Below are 20,326 nucleotides of genomic sequence, written 5' to 3'. Positions count from 1 at the left end.
AACTTCCGCTGTAGTCCGACTCCATTGCCGATCTATATCGTCTGGTCCTCGACCGACAGCACATCCACGATTCAACCTCGCCAGACACACGATAAACAAACCCCTCTTCATGGAGCAACAACCCGTCGATGCACCACTCACACGGTCCGCCATTTTCCTCGTCCTCACGGTGAAAGACACTCCATCCGCCATCATGACAGTGCGTTCCACTGTCGCCAGCGTCGATGACCTGGCCAAGAATGTCTCTATCCGTGACCTCCAAGCCTCATTCACCTGCACAGTCGGCATTGGTAGCGCCATCTGGGACCAATTGACGGGATTACCAAAACCAGCTGAACTGCACCCGTTTCCCGCTATCAAGGGTGAGAAACACACGGCAATTTCTACCCCCGGAGACCTCCTTTTCCATATCCGCTCCGAGAGACGAGACTTATGTTTTGAATTCGAGCGACAATTGCTTCAACGACTGGGTGATTCCGTGACGGTCATGGACGAGACCACCGGATTTCGATACTTTGATGTACGCGATCTACTCGGATTTGTTGATGGCACGGCGAATCCTGTTGGACCGGCGGTAACGGACTCGGTTCTTGTCACTCAGGAAGATAAGGATGTGTCCGCCCTTGGAGGTAGTTACATTGTTGTTCAGAAATATGTTCATGATATGTCAGCATGGCAGGCTCTCTCGACAGAGCAGCAGGAAGCTATTATCGGACGCACCAAGCTTGATAATATCGAGCTTGACGACGCGGAGTCCGGCCAGCAGTCTCATAAGTCGCTGGCGACAGTAGAGGACGATTCAGGTAATGAACACAGTATCCTTCGGGATAATATGCCGTTTGGGTCTCCCGGTACTGGTGAATTCGGGACATACTTTATTGCATATTCACGTCGACTGTGGGTGATCGAGAAGATGCTGCAGCGCATGTTTGTGGGTGATCCATTGGGTCTGCATGATCGATTACTGGACTTTTCGAGGCCGTTGACAGGGACGACTTTCTTTGCGCCGTCGGCGAGGGTGTTGGCAGGATTGGGTGATTAATTTGTGATTCTACAGTCGATCTGGTTCAAGTGAAGGATCTTTTATCCAGGTGGATATGGTCGAGTAGTGAATGGAACGCATCGTTATTATATACTGATTTCAGCACCACCAGCTCGGTAACCTTTTAGTCTTCAGCAGTTTAAAGATGCATTGTTTGGGAGGCGGTCGACCACTGCCAACATGTGGTAGTAGGCTCGTGTAGGTCCTTATCCTGGTGCGGACGAAGTGTGTTGGCTTCCTCCCTTATAAGACTTGTTGGACTTCGGGGTATTTAGGGACACCCTTTGTTTCATCTCCTCAATGGTATAGGACGGGGACCCTTCCATAAACTTGCCGTCATCCGCTGGGCGAACAGCTCCAGTAGTCGTGGCGTAGAAGTACTTTGCTCCAGTACAGGGGGCCATTAAAAAAGCTGTGGTGGTTTAATTAACAGGCAAGGTGGAGGAAGGCATAGGCACTAATAATCTTACTATTAAAAGTATTTTTCTAGGTTCTTATAGAGCCGCAAGCCCATCGTGTATGCAGTATATAGGCGAGCGTGTAACAAGCAGCTATGGGAGAAAAATCCCTGTGTGGAGTCAAACTGGACGGACCACTGAATCAATTAATTGCAGGATCAGATTAGCGCAGCCAGGAGTCTCCGAGCTAACTTAACTGTAGTAGTGGAGCAAAGTAGCAGACTAATTATTCAAAATGCTAGCCGATCCGGAGGCAACTAGGGCCGCTTGGTACTGTAAGTGTCCGGTAGAAAGTTTAGCTTTAGCAAGGTAAAAGCGGTACGGGTTTATTAAGCCTTAAAATAGGGAATATGTCGTGCGGACAAGGGATAGACTAATAATGTTAATTCTACCTCCATTATCAAGCAAACTTTTAATCTTTTACCTTTTACATAGACCGAAAGAAACATAACTATGTCTTCCCCGCTTCAACTGAGCTTCTGCACGGGGGTCTATGGTGAAAGAAGCAACATTAGAAGATTGACATAATTGCTCAGGGCTAAAGCCCTCCGAGATTTCTGCTGGGATTGGTCCCTGGTCGCAGCTTTAACCACTGACTACTCCTTTTCCTGCTCGTCGTCAGAGATGGTCTCCTTCAAGGACTGCACGGTAATCACGTTAAGCATCTTGCCCTGGTGGGTGTGCTCGGGGCAGCAGGCATCCGCGGATCGCTGTCCTGAACCCCGGCAGGCCAAGTAAGCTTTGCAGGGTTTAACTGGGGGTCGTGCCACGCGCTGACCCATCCAGCGGGCTTCTTCAAGGGAGAGAACACAGGGGTGAGGGAGGCGCGTGATGAGGTCTGACGATTAATAGATGCGCATACCATGTTGGCTGGGCAGGCGTTGCATAAAGACATGAATGTCCTGTGTATCACTCCGCTGATACAGGTCTCTTGACCAGTGAGGCTGTAGCAAACATCTCGTCTATGGATGCTGTACCCGGCGATGGAGGCTGAAGAAACTCGCAGACGAGCTGTTGGGAATCAAGGTGCAGAAGTCCTCAAGGGTTCATGATTGTCTTGACGATGTGTTCGCCACGAGAGAGGTGGTGTTGTTTTATGTGCTGCAGTCGGAGCAGCGCTGGGCGGAGAAGTCTGCTGAGACAGGTGTGGATGAGGTGTGACAAATGGGGAGACAATATGCAGTGGAGAGGAGGAATCGTGGTTGTAATTATAGATTAAGATCTATATATACAATTGCCGAATGTAACAATATCAAATACCTCATTCTATGTCTAAATCTAAGAGGCATACTCTTCATCTATATACGCCAGCCACACCGTCTCATAAAAATATACAGAATCACCCAAAAAAACCATAAAACCCATTCCTACAGCTTGCTCCTGGGAGGAGCATTCTTCAACACTGCCTCATTCCACGGATAAGGATCAAACACCAGATCATTGACTGGATTCTGGCTCGCCCGACGGAACAAATCCGGATAAACCTCACCATCATAGCGACCCAGACTGCTATCAAGCTGCCAATCAGGGATCTTCCACGCATCGACAAGACGCACAGCATGCGGGCGGATCTCATCAAGCAGTTTCATAACAGCATTTGTTTGCGCCAGACTGATTTGACGAGTCGTCACAGCACTAGAGGAGAAGAACTCAGCAGCTTCACGCTCAAGTGTATGCAGCGCATAAAGCCGGAAAAGCTTATGCATGAGCGTGGTAGTTTCAGGATCCAGAGCAGCAGTCAACTGTGGCGATGTCACAGCCTCGTAAAAGTTCTTGACAACGAGATACTGCGAATGCGCCGTTGATAGACGCCAGAAATCAACTAGCAGACTGTTCCATGATCGCTTCTCCACGTCGCGGTGCTTCAGAGCCTCGAATGTTAGATGGGCTGTGCGCCATGCAAATGCGGCTACGATGTCGCTGTCGACTTCGAGGACATCAAATGAGGCGCCCTTGTCTCGGCGGGAGAGGTAGTTTTGGAGGATTTGGCAGGTGTCATTATTGGAGGGTTTTCCTGCAAGGACAGAGCGGGCGGATTTGAGGAGCTGTTTTGGTTAGTATTGTTTTTTTCTTTCATTCTGTTTTGTTTTGACATGGCGAGGGACTTACGTATCGAGCTACCTGCTGGGTCAACATGTAGTTGTCACCTTCCCAGGTAAGGGTAGGGAGATAGTCAGAGTACCATGGGCCAATACCACTGTAGCTGCTGTATCCGTGGCCACCACAGGCACGACGACAGACTTCCAAGCCCTCTCCGGCCGTGGTACTAGCCAAGGCCTTGAGACCACAGGAAGTAGCATGGAGATCAGCAAGGAGATCAGCACCGGCTCGGAGCTCTTCCGGACCAGCACCTCGACTATCCTGTCCCGGCTGGGCGGCCGCTTTCATCCGATTCTGGTTCTCCTGGTAGAGACGCATCATTCCACGGCCGGTAAAATGCAGGGCATACATGGATGCCAACAAGGGGAGCAGTCGGATCTGAACCATCTTGTAGTTGAGAACCTGGTTCTCGCCCGTGTTGCCGGTGGCATCACGGTCCTGGAATTGTTTCCGAACCGCACAGTACCGGGTGGCGATTGTGACGCCGCGCGCTAGCACGCCTCCGGCTTGGAGAACGATGTTCGACCGCACCCAGGTGAGGGTTCCGTACACGAGAGACGGAGAGGCGGGACGCATGTACTTACCGGTTTCCTTGTCGATGCGAGAGAAGCGAGCGAGCATGTTCACATGGGGAATCTTGACATGGTTGAACAAAAGGAAACCGTTGTCCATGGTGCTGGGATCAGTCAGTAAGGGAGGGACTTCTAACAGGTTCATCACCGCTAGTACATACTTGTAACCAAACTTAGGCCCAATATCACCCACGTAGACGTTCTCCAGTGGTTGATGCGTCTTGAGGTCGCGGACCTGGACGAGGAACGGATGGGGGCCGTAGTTCTTGCCGCCAATATGTAGCTGTGCCATCACCACTGCGTGGTTGGCAGTCCGACCCAGCGAACCAATCCACCACTTGGACGCCGTCAGAGTGGGCGAATGGATAGTGAAAGTCTTGTCCTCCGGGTTCCAAGTGGCGGTGGTTTCCAAACCACGCACATTAGACCCGTGACCCAACTCCGTTTGCGCATAGCAACCCACAATCTGGTATTTTTGAGCGGGTTCTAAGAAAAGCTTGTGCTGCTCGGGAGTTCCTTGTTCTCTTAATGTCACCTATTACCTCGTTAGTCATTGGCACAGTACTGAGTATCGCAGATATGCATACTAAGAACATGGATGCATGGAGACCGTAAGGAGTAGGCTCAGCCAGCAGGTCATTAGCCAAGTGGTACTCGTCGAACGACCAGTTGTGCTTTTCGGCCAACTGTTGCAGCCGCTTAGCCTTGGCCAGCGACAGTTGGATCCGCTCAGTGCGGCCCAATGTGTGATTCTGAGACTTGTCGAAGATCTTCTCGGACTGGAGCAACGCCAGAAGACGGTCTTGTCGGTCCAGAAACTCCTTCGTGTGTAGTAATTCTGCCAGTTTGTCGACGTTGACGTTCGACTGGGCGCGCTCCTGGGACAGGAGTTCGGAGCCCTGCGGGTCGGCCGGCTTCAAGGCCTGGACCCAGGCTGGGGGTGGAGAAGGCATTGCGATGTGAAGTGGGAGAAAAGGAATGAACGGGTAGGGTGGTGTGGGCGACGGAGATGAGATTCAGACTGGGGGGAAGTGGAGGACTTATAGGAGGGACTCTACGGGGAAACTAAGAGTTCAGCTACTGACGTCGACAACAAAAAGGCCGAGGGTGACACTCCGCCAATTGCCCGATGGGGAAAATGCCTCGGCTCAGCTGGTGGTGGCCTTGGTGCCTGACTGCCTGGGGCAGATAATCTTTGAGTTGGACGGAATCCGGGCGGAATAGTCCGTATTCCGTGGTAGAACTTTAGAGAAGGGAAGGCTAAATATCTCGGGTGGTGAGAAAAAGCATCGGAGCCGGCAGTGCCGGTCAGGCAGCATCAGGCAGGGATTGGCCCGAAATCGGCAATCGTGCAGCAACAGGGGTGAGCTTATTTATGATTATCTGATAACGATCGGTCTTGTCTTCGCCCTTATTCATGGCCAGTGAATTCATGAATAGTCATCTAGTATGAATTTTGATTTCTGACCGTGCTTAAACTGACGATGAGGTATAGTACAGTACCCTCTTAATGGGATATTGTGAGCTCATTCTTGGTAATAATAACACAATCGCACCAATACCAAATTTGTATCCTACATCGCCAAGAGCGAGAAATCGGACTAGATGGAAAATTGGTCAATCCCAAAATTATCTAGACTAGCACGTGCAAAACAGCATTCACATGGGGTCAGCCGTATGTAAAGCATTCCAAAGCTATCCAACTCGTGAGAAAGTTCGTCGTGTACTTCTATCCTCGCATCCACAATCACATGTGACGAACCCACAATGCCCCTTGGGATGCCATTGGGCCACTCCTGCCTCCCAATAAAAATCAATCCGACATGCTATATCTACTCCGCTCCCCCTGACATCCCTGTCCCCGGTTTTCTCCATTCCCCCCCCCCCCCCCTAATAAAAAAAACCTTCATGACAATGTAAGTTCCCGCTTTTCAGCCGAGAGCCGCCGTCGCCTCCGAGGACAACTCTTCCATCGCCTTTTCCTGTGATCTCCCGTACGTGTCGGCGTATCGGCCTCTCATCCATTCTTGTACCGTTATGGGCGGATACTTGGCCTTATTTATCTCGTCGTAACAACTCGGGATGCATTCAACAATGAAGTCGGGATTCCCGGAGAAGAAAAATGGCACGCTATATCGGACCCTTCCGCTGCGATTAATGACCCGATGCAGATTGGACAGATATCGATCATTTGTCCAGCGCATCATCATATTCCGCAGATTAACTACCAATGCTCCTGGCATAGGGACTACGTCTGCCCACTCGGAAGACTCGCGGTCCCAGACCTGCAGCCCTCCGTTATTATCCTGGAGTAGGATCGTAACCGCCCCAAAGTTGGTGTGGGCGCCAATCCCTAGGTCTACATTAATATCACCACCGAGACTAACATGGTCCGATCATACCTCGCTCGTGGCTCGACGCGGTCACTTCTTGGGCTGGGTACCACAATAGCCTCAGAGTCGCCACCGGCTCATGACAGAAACCATCAAACCAGGTTTCCGGGAGCCCTAGAGTCTGCGCCAATACCTTTAGTATCCCTCGTGCAAGATCGCTCATAATCGCATGGTAGCGGTCAACTACACTACGAAATAAGTCGGGATCGCGGATCTCTTGGGGGTACTTGTTTGGACCCTGGGAGAATTTCCCGGCCAGCACGGACGGATGGTCGGGAGGTATGTCTTTACCGATGAAGAATCCCTCTTTCAAGTCGCCTGGTCCGCGTTTCTCGAAGTTCTGGGCTCGGAGATGTTCGTATCCTCTGTTATTTGTTCCTATATCTATAGTCAAGGTATCAGCGTACGTCATGCCGGGTACTTTACGCAATATGGACAGAAATGATTGGTAAACTTTACTGTATCTTTCCTTCACGTCCAGCGGTAAACTAAAGAGATCGCATGTTTGCTGAAAGATAGCCTCCAGGATATCAACTGGGATGCCGTGATTCACAATCTGGAAAAAGCCATGATCCTGACAGGCTTGACGGACCTGGTTAACCAAGTCGCTTTTTTTCAGTGGATCGTTCGTGTAGAATGCTGTGTTTGTCAATAAGGACCAGATAAATCGCCTAGCGGGAGAAACTTACCCCCGAAATCGATGATGGGTGGTGCTCTGACCATGGCTTTAACCTGTATAGGCTGAGTGAGAAGGAAGATATTGGCGGTCGAAGAAGCGTCTTGCCGCCTTGTTTGACTTCGGGGTAGATCGGGCCCCGTATATTATGCTCACTCGATAGGATATCGATGGACGAGATTAGTAACAATGCTTGCCTGTATTTCTCTAATGAGATTCCACTCCTCCATCGCATCCTGACTGAAGATATACGTAGATATACATCTGGATAGACGAAGGCTAAGTAGCCCAATTATTCGGATACTAGGTATCGGGAGGAGTTGGTTTGCGGTGAGTTACACACGTCAGCCTATCTCTCCCCCTTTTATGTCTAATTACGTATGCATAGACTTGAGTTGGTATATGTGAAGACTTTGGAAACTATTAATCAATCATATTGGACCAAATAATAAAACTACCAACCTGGTGAAGTCTGTTAGTAGATATGGTATCTCAATGGCAACTGGAGTCAGTGAAGGCCTGCTACCCAGGTATATCAAAACCACCTAATGACAACCTAACCAGATGAATGACTTTGTCAAATACCTTGACTAGCCCGCTGGATAGCCAATTAGATACATAGGCCTAAGCGTGTGGGCTGTAGGCATGGCATCTTACTACTGGGCCCCAGAGTCCAATTGCCCTGACCGTGAGATGAATAGTATGCAGAGGTGAATAGCCTCTACAGAACTGTGTCATGGCAACTTCCAGCATTGTTGACAGTGAATAATAGATAGAGGCCTATTTGACTGCCTCCTGTTTCTATAAAGTCCGCACTGCTATTTCCTTCCCCTCTCTTCTTTCTTCCTCTTAACCTCTATTCCTTTTTATTTCCCTTATCTTTACTTTCGCTTTCTAACCACCATCCATTATATTCTCCTACTCTTCACCTAGCTTCTGTGGCTACGAGCCAGCCTCTAACCACAATGAAGCTTCTAATATTTTTTCTTGTTCTCATTGTCACTCTTGTGACTTGTGCCTCTGCTGTTGCTGATGTTTCTGTGGAGTCTGCGGAAATCAAAATTACCCACTGCGGTACCTTCCTGAACTGCCATGATAGCAAGGATTGCATGAATCATGTCTGTCAATACATGGGTGGCCAGCCTCCTTCAAGTCTTGACACTCGCGATGAGACCGCCGTAGCGTGTCACAATGATGCCGATTGTCGCAATGGATATTGTCTTGAGGGTTCCTGTATCGCAGCTGGTGGGTGCAATCCGTGTTTCTCTCGTCCGCATTCCTGTCTATCACATTTAAACTTACATAATGATCCAGATATGGACAATGACAACGATACCATGAGAAGTGATATCGAAAAATGCAATCTCGATCAGGAGTGTCCCAAGGATCAGAAGTGTATCTTCGGGGTATGTAAATATGGTCCTGGCCCGCCTGAAGTTCCTCCTTCTAAATGCGGCAACGGCCCTCCTTGCAAGCATGGATGGTGTAAGAACGGCAAATGTACCGTGTCCAAGTCTTTCATTGCTCGTGCTTCACGGATGGACGATGACAACATCGAATGCCATAAGAGCAAAGATTGTGGTCAGGGATCTTGCCTGAACAGCAAGTGTCTCCATGGTGAGTGCAATACTTTTATTCCTGTACCACTTTTGATTATCATCCTCCTATGAGTATAACTAACATCCCTGATTACTTTTCCAGATACTCCCAACTATGTGCCTATGGAGACCGAAGCGAGGAAATGCCGTTACAGCATGGATTGTCCCCGATTCCAAAACTGCCATTGGGGTTCTTGTAGGAGATTCAGGATCCCGCCTCTGCGTTTAACAATTGCTAAAGCCCACTCTCTTGTCTCTCGTCAGGACCCAAGATGTCATGATAATGCTGATTGCGAAGGCGGCATTTGCGTTAACGGCATTTGTCGCCTCCCCTAGGTGGCAGATTTTGCAACTGCATCAGAGGAACCCACGACGATCACGAAGATCATGAGCATCTAAATGGTCTTGATGATCCTGGGGATTATGGGGATGTGGTTACTCTGCTGTGGCCAGGTCAATCTGTAATGTAGTTGGCGATCATCATTAATTAATTAGTTAGTGTTATAGCCAAGCTCAGGATCTTAGCTTTTCCACTGGACCAAAAGGCCACTATATCTGATCCTAGTGGGTGTGTTTCTTTGAGATACGAAGGGTTAGCTCATACATATCTACCTAGTGATTAACTGGTATGCATTAGTGCTATTATTAGCCTTTACACTAGCCCTAGTCAGCAACCAAGCCTCTAGCAAGGCGGAAGCCAAACAGCACCAGGCATCAATTTCTGTGTCATTTGGCTTTTCTAAAGTGTATACTACCACGAGTGGTTTTTGGAAAATTTCGAGCAAAGTAAACACCGGTAAGGAATGCCTGCAATGTCCTCAGCAGCATGATATAATTCATGGACACATTTATCTGTATAACCAAGATTTACTTGCAATGGTGGCATTCACGTGATCTACCAGGTGCCAAGAGGCTAAGCTAGCGGCCCCATAACTCGAAACTAGTAGTATCGGAGCGAATACGAGCAAACGATCAGAAAAAACAATGCTGGCATATTCGTCACTGAAGGACCCATTTGTGTTCCATGGTTGAGAGGTTTATAAACATGTGCTGCTCCCAAGAACTTTTAATCCAACACTTCCCTTAGATCTCGTATCCGCATTATGGCTGCTTCACAGGGACGCCTTCAGTCTGCAGAGTTGGATGCCGACTGTATATCTGTGGAGACTCTACCTCAGTACGACTTGGTCGCCCCAGAAGGAGCCGACTTCGTCCAAGGTACCGCCTCCGTTACTTTCTTTCCCACCTATGATCTTCTAGAACTAGACTAAACTGAACAGATGATGGTCGGATTGAGCTGAATCTCGATTCACGCGCGTGCAATGCGGCCCTGAAATTCATCCAATGGCCGTGCGAGGAGGATCTAGTTCAACCACCTCCAGAGTATACAGACTCTTTACCCCCTGGGATTCGGCTTAACATTGTTATTCAGGTGGTCGGAAGTCGAGGCGATGTGCAACCGTTCATTGCGTTGGGAAACGAACTACAGAAGCACGGCCATCGCGTGAGGCTAGCAACACATGATATCTTCGACTCCTTCGTCCGAGGATCAGGTCTGGAGTTTTATCCTATTGGTGGAGACCCTGCCGAGTTGATGGCTTACATGGTCAGAAACCCTGGACTCATTCCCAAGATGAAGAGTCTGAAGGCAGGTGATATCCAGCGGAAACGAGCCATGGTGGCAGAGATGCTGGAGGGTTGCTGGAAATCATGTATAGAAGATGATCCGACTACGCAAGCCCCATTTGTCGCAGATGCGATCATTGCAAATCCTCCCAGCTTTGCTCACATACACTGTGCGCAGGCTTTGGGCATTCCATTACACCTGATGTTCACCATGCCTTGGAGCCCAACCTCCGCCTATCCGCATCCTCTAGCTAATTTGAAATACTCCGGGACTAATTCAAAATTCGCGAACTCGGTGTCGTATGGGATTGTTGAATGGATGACATGGCAGGGGTGAGTATTTCCCGACTTGCGTAAAGGGTTGATTAGTGATCTAACGGTAAAATAGCCTTGGAGACGTCATCAATGAATGGAGGGAAACCATAGACCTTGAGCCTGTTCCTACTGGCGAAGGACCGAATCTAGCGCAAACGCTCAAAGTACCATTCACATACTGCTGGTCGCCCGCACTACTGCCAAAACCTGAAGATTGGCCGTCATATATTGGTAGCTTCTTCATTCCACTTTTATTTTCCTCAATAGTACGCTGACCTGGTAGATGTGTGCGGCTTCTTTTTCCGTGATCCACCCAACTATAACCCCCCTCCTGAACTTGACGCTTTTCTAAAGGAGGGACCACCGCCGGTCTATATTGGCTTTGGCAGTATTGTAATACACAATCCACCTCGAATCACAGCCATACTTGAGCAAACTGTCCGATCCCTCGGAGTCCGAGCTATCATATCCCGCGGTTGGAGTAGTCTTGGGGGCCACTCATCGAGCGACATTTTTTATCTAGGAGACTGTCCTCACGAATGGCTTTTCCAGCACGTTTCTGCTGTTGTACATCATGGTGGTGCTGGAACGACAGCATGTGGCTTGCGATATGGAAAGCCTACTGTGATTGTTCCTTTCTTTGGGGACCAACCATTCTGGGGCAATATGATTGCAGCAGCGGGTGCTGGCCCAATACCAATTCCACATCGTTCTTTGACCGTGGACAACCTTGCCAGCGCAATTCAATACTGTTTCGAACCACAAGTATTGAAAGCCGCAAAGGATATTTGCCGCAGAATGATGAATGAATCTGGTGTCCAACGAGCGGTTGAATCTTTCCACCGCAACCTGCCCTCGGATACAATGCGATGTCAGATTTTTTCTGACCAACCGGCAGTGTGGGCATACAAGAAATCTTCTGGAAGGCCTATCCGCCTCTCTAAAATGGCCACACAGATTTTGTTAGACCATATGCGGCTTGAGGAGAGGAATCTACATTTGTAAGCATATCAAGATTGGTTTACTTTGGTTCAAGTATTAATTTGGAATTCCGATTAGGTTCGAAGCACGCTCGATCATTATCCAAAAACGCAGATACGACCCGGTCAGTGGCACGACTTCAGCACTTATTAAAACGAGTACAAATTTTTTGAAAGCTACAGCGGACATGTTCGTCAAGCCGTATCAGGAGATGAGCCGATCGAGCCCGGGCAGGCCTCGATCGAACAGTGATCCAGGTGTCCCAACACTGTTGAGAGCTTTCCAAGACACTTCAGCGTCAGATCACAACTCGATAGGCCCTGAAACGGAGACAGGTAGTTCGAGAAGAAATTGGAGCAAAGGTGGTGCAGCAATAACAGCGTCGGCTAAAAGTCTTGGGCGGTCTATCGGAGTCTACTACAAAGGCGTATTGGTGGACATCCCCCTGGCAACCACAGAAGGTCTACGTGCGATTCCTCGGTTATATGGCGAGGATGTTAAAGATTACGCAGTCCGAGACTGGAAGTCCGGCGCAATTGCAGGAGGGAAGAACTTTACCGAAGGTATGAAAGAGGGCTTTACCGATATTTGGACTCAGTCATGGAAAGGCGGTGCAGAAGACGGGGCTCTTGGAGTCGCCAAAGGTATTATGAAAGGGACAATCAGTTTTTCGACAAAGGTTCCATCAGGTATGTTTCTCTGCCGTGTCAGCTATGAGCATTACTGATCGATCTATCCGTAGCGGCTTTAGGTCTTCTGGCGTACCCGGCCCATGGACTTTGTAAGAGCATACACACAGCTAGGAAATCGAAAACGCGGAAACAAATCGTCAAATCTCGATACAAAGAAGGATTGTATATAGTCCGACATATGGTAAGGCATGATCTGGACCGCGGGTCGGTGATCCAGTCATTTGATATTCTTAAGCGAGAAGCCCAGAGGCGTTCGTGACATTGTCAGCGCAAATCTAAACAAGCAAGGCGGTTCAGCCCCAAACTGCATCAAGGCGTGGAAGGCATATCAGCGCTTTTTTCTTTTCTATTTCTATTTTCTTTTCTTCCTATTAACTTATATCATTGATGCCATTTATGTAGAGGTAGATATTTACATTATTGAAGAATACCAGCGGCCTGGCAATTCAAATAGGCGCACACGAACAGACTTAATCCACCCATATACAAATCTACTAAAGGTCTTTAATATATCGCCTTTCTCATCAATTAGGGCCGCACCATACTTGGACCTTTTCCTCCATAGCATAGTGTTTACTCATACCCTATTCAATGCACATCACTGCTAGAATCCACTACGGAAGCATCTCCCTCGCCCTTGGACATAGCACTGTAACGGCATACCTACCGTAGAGTACGCTCAGCCTCAGTCAATATATAATTCCTAGCGATAGCGAGAATGATATCAAGAGCATCCAAGTAAAAGTACAGCCTATTAGCGATGGCTATGCAAGTTACCTGCTAACACTTAGGTTTGAATCTAGGGCCTGGTTCGTGGCCGTCTACTGACATGCCACGCCGGTAGGGGGAAGTCAGGAATTTTCCTGTTAGTGGCTGGATAGTATAAAGAGTGATTCTGGTCGTGAAGGCAGGAAATGGCTCCGGTTTAATGGCACGGTAGATCGCTGAGATTCCCTGATGAACAGTTGGATTTATCCATTCGATCTTCGATATTCTTGGATTTAAACCTCCTCCCATGAAATATAATTGCTGATGCAAAAGCCAGTGAAGTATTATTCTAGAGGAAGCTTATTTACCACTTCCTCAGTAGTAATGATCATATTTGGTCCATGATGATGGCACCTCGAAGGTAGATATCCATACTCATTAACAATATGATGGCTGTACATACAAGAACACGCAATCAGCAAAACCATGGTTCTAAATAACCCTCATAATCTCTTATATTTTTGATTGTCCATCCATCGTGGTCAAGGCTAATTAGGGTAGTGTTTGTATGGTAAGTAATGACAGGACCGAAACGAACTCTCGATCGCCACACCACAATGCCTTAACTCCGACCCAAACTCGGCCGGTCAGCATTATGCATAAGACATCCACCGCCCCAGACTTTACTCCTGGCACCAACGGTGACACTGCAATCCACCTATTGACGCGACGATGACTGACAACCTGACCGTCGGCACGCAGCACGATGCTTCGGCACCTACAACTCCAGAACGGGATAGCGTCGGCACACATCAATTGCAGTCCGATGACTGGAAGGGATTGACGGACCCGAAAGAGCGGAGGCGGCGGCAGAACCGCGTGAACCAGCGCGCTTACAGTTAGTGATCCTGTTGGTCAGAGAAAATAATATATGAAGATCTCCTAATATTGATATTCTAAATAGGAAGGCGAAAACGGGCTCAAAGTCAGGGTCTGGTCTCCCAACGCGACAATGCTATTGTGCGGCAAACCAGTCCTAACAGCTCATCCTCCCAAGAAACATTCTCATCGTCCAACCCCGACTCCACCTCCAGCATATCTACGGTCACATCAAGAAATAGTATTGGCGGACGCTGCATCAGACCCGAACAAGCATCCGAACTGCTCGAAGCTCTCAGTAATACCGCCTACCAGAGCTATATCCTCGGATCTCCGACAGCCGAGCACCTCCTCACTCTTAGCAAAATGAACGTGTTCCGCGCTTTCGGATCCATCTTGACCATCCTCGGGATGAAAAACGATATGGAATGGCTACACGACGATGCCATCTCACCATTCACCACTATGCAACCCGGTTTCGTGGAAGATGAACACCTACCGATTAATTTACGCCCGACTCAACTACAGCGACGTATCGAGCACCACCCCTGGCTGGATTTCTTCCCGCATCCCAAGATGCGAGATAATCTAGTTGCCGCAGGGGAAGGATTCGACGACGAGCAGTTATGCATTGACATAATGGGGTTCTGGGACATGTCCAACGACAGCTGCAGTTTGTTGGTATGGGGTGATCCGTCGGATCCTAGTAACTGGGAAGTAACGGAGGAATTTCTACGACGGTGGCCGTGGGTGCTGCGAGGGTGCGGAGAGTTAATGGTGGCGACGAATCGATGGCGGGCACGAAGAGGAGAGAAGATGATTTTCCGTTACTTGTAGCTGATATATACTGTATATACATAGGAATCTACAAAATGGCTTGGTTTCGGCCGATAGATGAGCACGGATGGAGAGGAATGGAGATTTCGGCTTAGATCTTATTCCCGGCGCTAATGCGGTCTGCTTACACGCTAATCGCTGCTTAAAAAAAGGCGGTTGGCGGATCTGCCAATGGGAAGGCTTATATGGTAGGTCATTTTCTGGGCGTGATGAATTTGTCAGCTGTGTATTGGTATCTGTATGGTATCGACGTCCACAGTATGTATTACGGTACTTCAATACTAGAAAAAAAATTTAAGGATTATAAAAGAATACAATAGCAATAGGTGGCAAATATAATAGAATTTGGAATGATGCTTCTTCGGCATAGATTAAAGGCATATTTATATGCTGAACCCAGTTTGAGAAACCGTAAGCCTACTATATCAGGAATTGGACGAATAAAACATTTGGCGTCATGGTTGGACCGATGACGCACCACTATATCATACATAGATAGACGTCCTTTCGACCAGAAATAAATGAAGCTGGTTTAGCAAGGAGGAGCGTCGCGACAAGTTCTAACTTTGCTTATCTGCATAATAATCCCATTCAATCACTAAATCATCTATGGGATCTAGACGAAGCGTAATTTCTTAATGCTCCCAAAATCATGCCATTGGGATGCAAGACCATGATTGAGTATAGGATAGATTATTCAGAAAATTATTCCAAAACACGGATTAGCGACAAAATCTTCTTTCTCCCGATACAAACCGCTAGTGTCGGGATATGTATTTCTGACCTTCTTTGGTATGTATATTGTGGCTGGCTTGTCACTTGGATGCCCGTGCCCGATCAGCAGATAAATACAGTCATGGATTTTGGAAGTGTAAAATAGGTACGACTCAGGTCAGTATACTCCATGCGGACGTAGTTAGGGAGCTAGATGATAGTCCTTGTACAAGAATGCCGATATTTTATTGCACATTGCTCTGTATGTATACTATCGATGGGATTTTGCTATCCTATATTCATCCAAATATAAACTCCTCGAGCTTCTTATAATATGCCTTATCGAGATCATCATTGAAATAACTTTATCATGGACACCTTGTTCCGCATATTCAAGCTCAAGCCTACCCTGAGCAAGCAGCCTCTGGATACCCTTCTTTTTCTCCGTGAACGGCCCTGCAGTCGCGCCTCAGGCGACTCCAAACTTGGTGGCTTGATAATAATATAGCGCGCATCGATGCAGTGGCTCTCCTTCATCTGCTTAACGCCATGCATTTCAATATTCAGAACAATTAGTCCATTTGCCGTCTGGTCTGCTATGGTCTGTTTGCTAGTACCGTATTGGTTTCCACCAAAAAAGGTGTGTTCCATAAACGCACCTTCGGAAATAATAGACAAGAATGTATAATGGAACGAAGAAATAGGCTAGGCCTTCAACTTCACCAGCTCGGGGCTTCCGTGTAGTGTGGGAAACAATTAATGTGAATGTGTTCGGGTGTGTGTGTCAAATAGCTTTTGAGATAGAGTTCCCTTGCCAACACCTGAAGGCATAGCTATGACGACAGGTCGACAATTTGGAGGGGCAGCTGCAGCCAGTAGGATGATGGGCCTGATGTAAACAAAGAATATACGTGCTAGGAAACATTGCGTTACGAGGCCATAATAAAGAGCCTGTATAGCCTGTATTATTATCACTGGGATTTTGGATCTAGGTGCTTTGATTTTCAGGCACAGGATAACGCAGGAGAATTCCTGGAGGCGTCTAAACTACTAATGTCCAATGCCTGCCGAGGCGAGGCTAATATCTGCAACCTTAGTGTATATGATTCTAGTTGAACAGTAAGGTTGTATCAGTACCAGTACAGTGAAATTTTGCTCATTTGTTGAAGGCAAAATTATGGGCCGTGTCCTGGGGAGGAGACTGGAAGATGAGTTCAATTAGTGTCAGAATACGGCATCCCAGGATTCTCAGTGAGTCTTATAATGCGGAAAGTTTCAACGGCGATATAGATGAGGTTGATTGGCAAATGTCTTGTGCATCACAATGATACAGAAAAAGCGATGTAAGTATGACTCTGCTGAATCACGACCTATATTAAGGATTGATCCCCCCAGCTCGTCTCTTCACCTTTTAGCATTTCAACTTACATCTGGTGCAAAATTACGTCTCTTCTTTTCAACCTCTATCTTGGTTCAAACTCACATCTCGTCCTTATTATTTTAACCTACATTTGGTGTAAATCCACATCTCATCTATTCAACCTACATTCGATCTAATTCCACATCTCTTCCTTACCATTTAAGCCTCCATTTGGTGTAAATATACGTCTCTTCCTTATCATTTTAACCTACATTCAGTGCAAATCTACGTCTCCTATTTTCAACCCAAATTTAGTGCAAATCTGCATCTCTTCCTTATATTCTTCTGGTTCTTCCTTACCTGACACATCATACCTTCTAGGACTATTCCAGACTACTACACAGTGAGCAAAGGGGAGCTGATGAGCTCTAAACGCGTTCACACCTGTTATCGTCAGAACCCGCCGTGTTATATATGTGGGTATCCACTTTCGTGTTGGGGTACAGATCAAGATTTTAAGCCCTGGCTTGAAAGGCCAAAATCTGGAATACAGGCGGCGAAGGAGGTAGAGGATCCTAGTTTTTGGAGCGAGAATCACCAACTATGGTGGGGTGTATACTGCATGAGTAAATAATCATATCCTTTGTCAAGACATTTTAAACAGAAGGCTAACAATACCTCAAAGTCATTTTGATCCAGAAGAATAGTTCCTGCCATGTCTCTGGTGTTGGATATTACTACCATGATAATCGGACCTCGCTTCCTGTACCTTTGGATCGGGAAGAAGGACTTATCGGCACCCCTCCACCAGAGGAAAGAGATTGCAGTATAAGACCGAAATATTGCGATCCATTGGAAGATTCAAAACCGGATTGGGAACGGATAGGCTATCCAATCCATACTCGTTGCCGGCAACTACTCTCGGATGCCCTGGGAGATATTGCGGAAAGAGACCTGACCGCTGTTTTACATGCTATACAACGAAGATACAGAGAAGTCCGGTATCCAAACATAGGTCTCTATTTATTCGTCTGGAAGGCAAGACAAATATTTCCCTTGCATTTTATGAAGATTGGCACTGACCATTGCATTAGACCGTATTTTAACCAAGTTTGTCACGACTGCCATTAAAACAGTACAAGAGCAGGTAGCAAGAAGACTTCAGTTGGGGAAAGGGATTACTATCCGGCCTTTTCGAAAGCAGCAACAGTCAGTAGTCTACAATCTTCCATTGGAAATCATTTATAAAATTTGGAGTTATCTTGAGCCGGAGACTGTTGCTTTAATGGAGGAATCTTTGGGTAACTCTTTCACAATAGCTTCTGGCGATCAATGATTCGCCGTGAGGTTTTCTACGAAGTCACAGATATCCTGCATGAGGATCTTGACTGGCAACGTCAGACGGTTTACGTTTACGCCATTATATCTTTCAGCGACTGGATGAAATACAGAATGTTGTGGGAGATACTTCATGTTAGGGTCGCTATGATCTATTTACCTTCTGTTACTAAATTTGACTTCCGTCTTTGAAATATTATTTCCCCACAATCGGGATATCTTGATATTGACTTGTCGGATGTAACGAGCGTAATAGAAAGGAAGTGAGAGCTAAGAGTGTAGGGCCATCATATCTATAATTATACAGGTATTTTTATCACTGAGTTCGTCAATATTTTAGAAGCCTTCGCTAACTAGGCCCTTGCTGCCCTTTTTAGTCCAATGGAGTTTTATTAATAGTATTTGCTTAATCACATTCAAGTATTCGGCCACTTTTATTGCCTTCTTCTGAATATCATGCCTTCGGCCTCAAGGACCCATTTCCATCATTCTGTGTATCTTTTTATTATACTTGTAGAATGTAGCAAGTCATCCGATTGCTACAATACAAATATGCCTTTCATGTCCTTTATTCCTGGGTCCCTTATGCTCTCTGCTAAGCTTTCAAGATATATCTGGAGTTGTCGTTTTCCACTTTCACACTCCGAGCTCCAGGTTTCTGCTATGTAGCTTTTTTACTGTGTGATTAGGAACCGACGAGGTGCTGACGCAGTGTCCACCGCGGAGGCAATACGTTTATAAAATATCCTGCTTTCCAGAGGTACTCTGGATGGTGAATAAATTCTCTGTTGCTGGAAAATGGTGACTGAGGATTGCAGACCAGACACCGGAGGTGTCACCTGGCGAGGCCGAGCCCGAACTTCTGTTCACCATACTTGTATATGAAAGTATCTGTGTACTATTTTACTAAAGTTAGCTCATTACTTTCGGTTCATATGTCTATATATGTAGATAAATACTCACTAGCATAGTAATACGGAGTATTACAAATTTCAAATGCCGCTGTCTTTACACCCATAAAGCCAGCAAGCTCTGGAATGATGGTAGTATTGTAGTTGCACGAAAATATGCAAGTACCTCAAATAAATCCACATTTAAAGAGGTAGAACACGGAGTCGTTAGGGCTCTTTCTTCTTGGTTGCCATGTCATTAAGGTACTGCATCATTTATTGTTCCTAGGGATATATGCCTATCTGTATCTGTCAGCAGTGAAAATTGTATAGAGATAAGACAAAAAGTGACTGGCAAATGTCTTCGAAGTCTAAGTGCCCCTAATAGACCCTTCCTACCTCTTCAAGGATACACTCAACAACTCAAACAACTAGTAAAGCTCACGATTTGACTACTTTAGGACTCAATCTATTGACGACAGGAGAAGATTGAGGATGATAATATACTTAGTAGAGAGATGGGGAAGTAATAGGTGGGAACCAGGGAAGAAATGTCTACATAACCTTTCCTTCCCCTGAGGGAGTGAAGTGTATTATTTCTAGTAAAGCAATTCGAAATAGTAACAGGATGGTTTAAGGATTATAAATATAAGAAATAAAGCCTTGGTTCACCAAGAAAGACATGTTTCAACGTCTGTAGTACTTGCAGAAAAAGATCCTCAGTTTCCGAATATTTTGATGGTTGATGCTTGAAAGGATACTGTTGTCGTCGACTCTTTAATTCTAGTTCAGTATATCTGATGTCTTAATATCGGCACGTTAACAGGTCGTCGAGTGGTTATCCTCTTGATCTGTCTAATTGTGGTTGAAGTCACCTGATACATTATACGAAGAAGCGATTGGACAGTGTCGGCCCCGCAAAATCACCGTATTTGCCAAGTACCACTTCAGGCACCTCTGCTCCCAACTCGGACTAGAGAGTTGCTACTTGTCCTCCAACATATCGGCCTATTCTCAACATCTATATTTAGCCCCAAAAGTTCTCCAAACATACACAGTAAAAATCTCCTGAGCAGAGTTTATTCAGCGCATACCATAATGGGGGGATGGGAAATCTATTGTGCAATATGTGCCTCTACTTTCACCA

The 20,326-nt window shown here is 46.8% G+C and overlaps 7 protein-coding genes across 7 annotated transcripts; 4 read left to right on the top strand and 3 right to left on the bottom strand.

Moving 5' to 3' along the window:
* Positions 1-109: 109 nt before the first annotated feature.
* Positions 110-1,042, top strand: ATNIH1004_005551 (Dyp-type peroxidase; the record flags this gene model as incomplete). Its single annotated transcript, XM_033570205.1, has 1 exon — positions 110-1,042. The coding sequence occupies one exon, from the start codon at positions 110-112 to the stop codon at positions 1,040-1,042; it is 933 nt and encodes a 310-aa protein (XP_033426237.1).
* Positions 1,043-2,096: 1,054 nt separating this feature from the next.
* On the bottom strand, positions 2,097-2,365 carry ATNIH1004_005550 (uncharacterized protein; the record flags this gene model as incomplete). Its single annotated transcript, XM_033570204.1, has 2 exons — positions 2,097-2,210; positions 2,279-2,365. The coding sequence occupies 2 exons, from the start codon at positions 2,363-2,365 to the stop codon at positions 2,097-2,099; spliced, it is 201 nt and encodes a 66-aa protein (XP_033426236.1).
* A 502-nt stretch (positions 2,366-2,867) lies between these two features.
* On the bottom strand, positions 2,868-5,125 carry POX1 (fatty-acyl coenzyme A oxidase; the record flags this gene model as incomplete). Its single annotated transcript, XM_033570203.1, has 4 exons — positions 2,868-3,545; positions 3,610-4,276; positions 4,334-4,707; positions 4,760-5,125. 4 exons carry the CDS (start codon positions 5,123-5,125, stop codon positions 2,868-2,870), a joined length of 2,085 nt encoding a protein of 694 aa, XP_033426235.1.
* A 978-nt stretch (positions 5,126-6,103) lies between these two features.
* ATNIH1004_005548 (isopenicillin N synthase family dioxygenase) lies at positions 6,104-7,288 on the bottom strand (the record flags this gene model as incomplete). Its single annotated transcript, XM_033570202.1, has 3 exons — positions 6,104-6,525; positions 6,575-7,204; positions 7,255-7,288. The coding sequence occupies 3 exons, from the start codon at positions 7,286-7,288 to the stop codon at positions 6,104-6,106; spliced, it is 1,086 nt and encodes a 361-aa protein (XP_033426234.1).
* A 918-nt stretch (positions 7,289-8,206) lies between these two features.
* On the top strand, positions 8,207-8,917 carry ATNIH1004_005547 (uncharacterized protein; the record flags this gene model as incomplete). The annotated part of the gene is made up of 3 exons (XM_033570201.1): positions 8,207-8,486; positions 8,556-8,858; positions 8,913-8,917. 3 exons carry the CDS (start codon positions 8,207-8,209, stop codon positions 8,915-8,917), a joined length of 588 nt encoding a protein of 195 aa, XP_033426233.1.
* A 1,025-nt stretch (positions 8,918-9,942) lies between these two features.
* Positions 9,943-12,712, top strand: ATNIH1004_005546 (putative sterol glucosyltransferase; the record flags this gene model as incomplete). The annotated part of the gene is made up of 6 exons (XM_033570200.1): positions 9,943-10,057; positions 10,120-10,798; positions 10,854-11,011; positions 11,064-11,781; positions 11,840-12,450; positions 12,504-12,712. The coding sequence occupies 6 exons, from the start codon at positions 9,943-9,945 to the stop codon at positions 12,710-12,712; spliced, it is 2,490 nt and encodes an 829-aa protein (XP_033426232.1).
* A 1,181-nt stretch (positions 12,713-13,893) lies between these two features.
* On the top strand, positions 13,894-14,877 carry ATNIH1004_005545 (DUF3425 domain-containing protein; the record flags this gene model as incomplete). The annotated part of the gene is made up of 2 exons (XM_033570199.1): positions 13,894-14,059; positions 14,126-14,877. The coding sequence occupies 2 exons, from the start codon at positions 13,894-13,896 to the stop codon at positions 14,875-14,877; spliced, it is 918 nt and encodes a 305-aa protein (XP_033426231.1).
* Positions 14,878-20,326: the final 5,449 nt, after the last annotated feature.

The sequence above is a fragment of the Aspergillus tanneri genome (assembly GCF_003426965.1).
Source record: "Aspergillus tanneri strain NIH1004 chromosome Unknown AapTan_4_pilon_pilon_pilon, whole genome shotgun sequence".
NCBI lineage: Eukaryota > Fungi > Ascomycota > Eurotiomycetes > Eurotiales > Aspergillaceae > Aspergillus > Aspergillus tanneri.
Note: the sequence above shows the minus strand (reverse complement) of the source record. Positions and strands in the feature narration are given on the sequence as shown.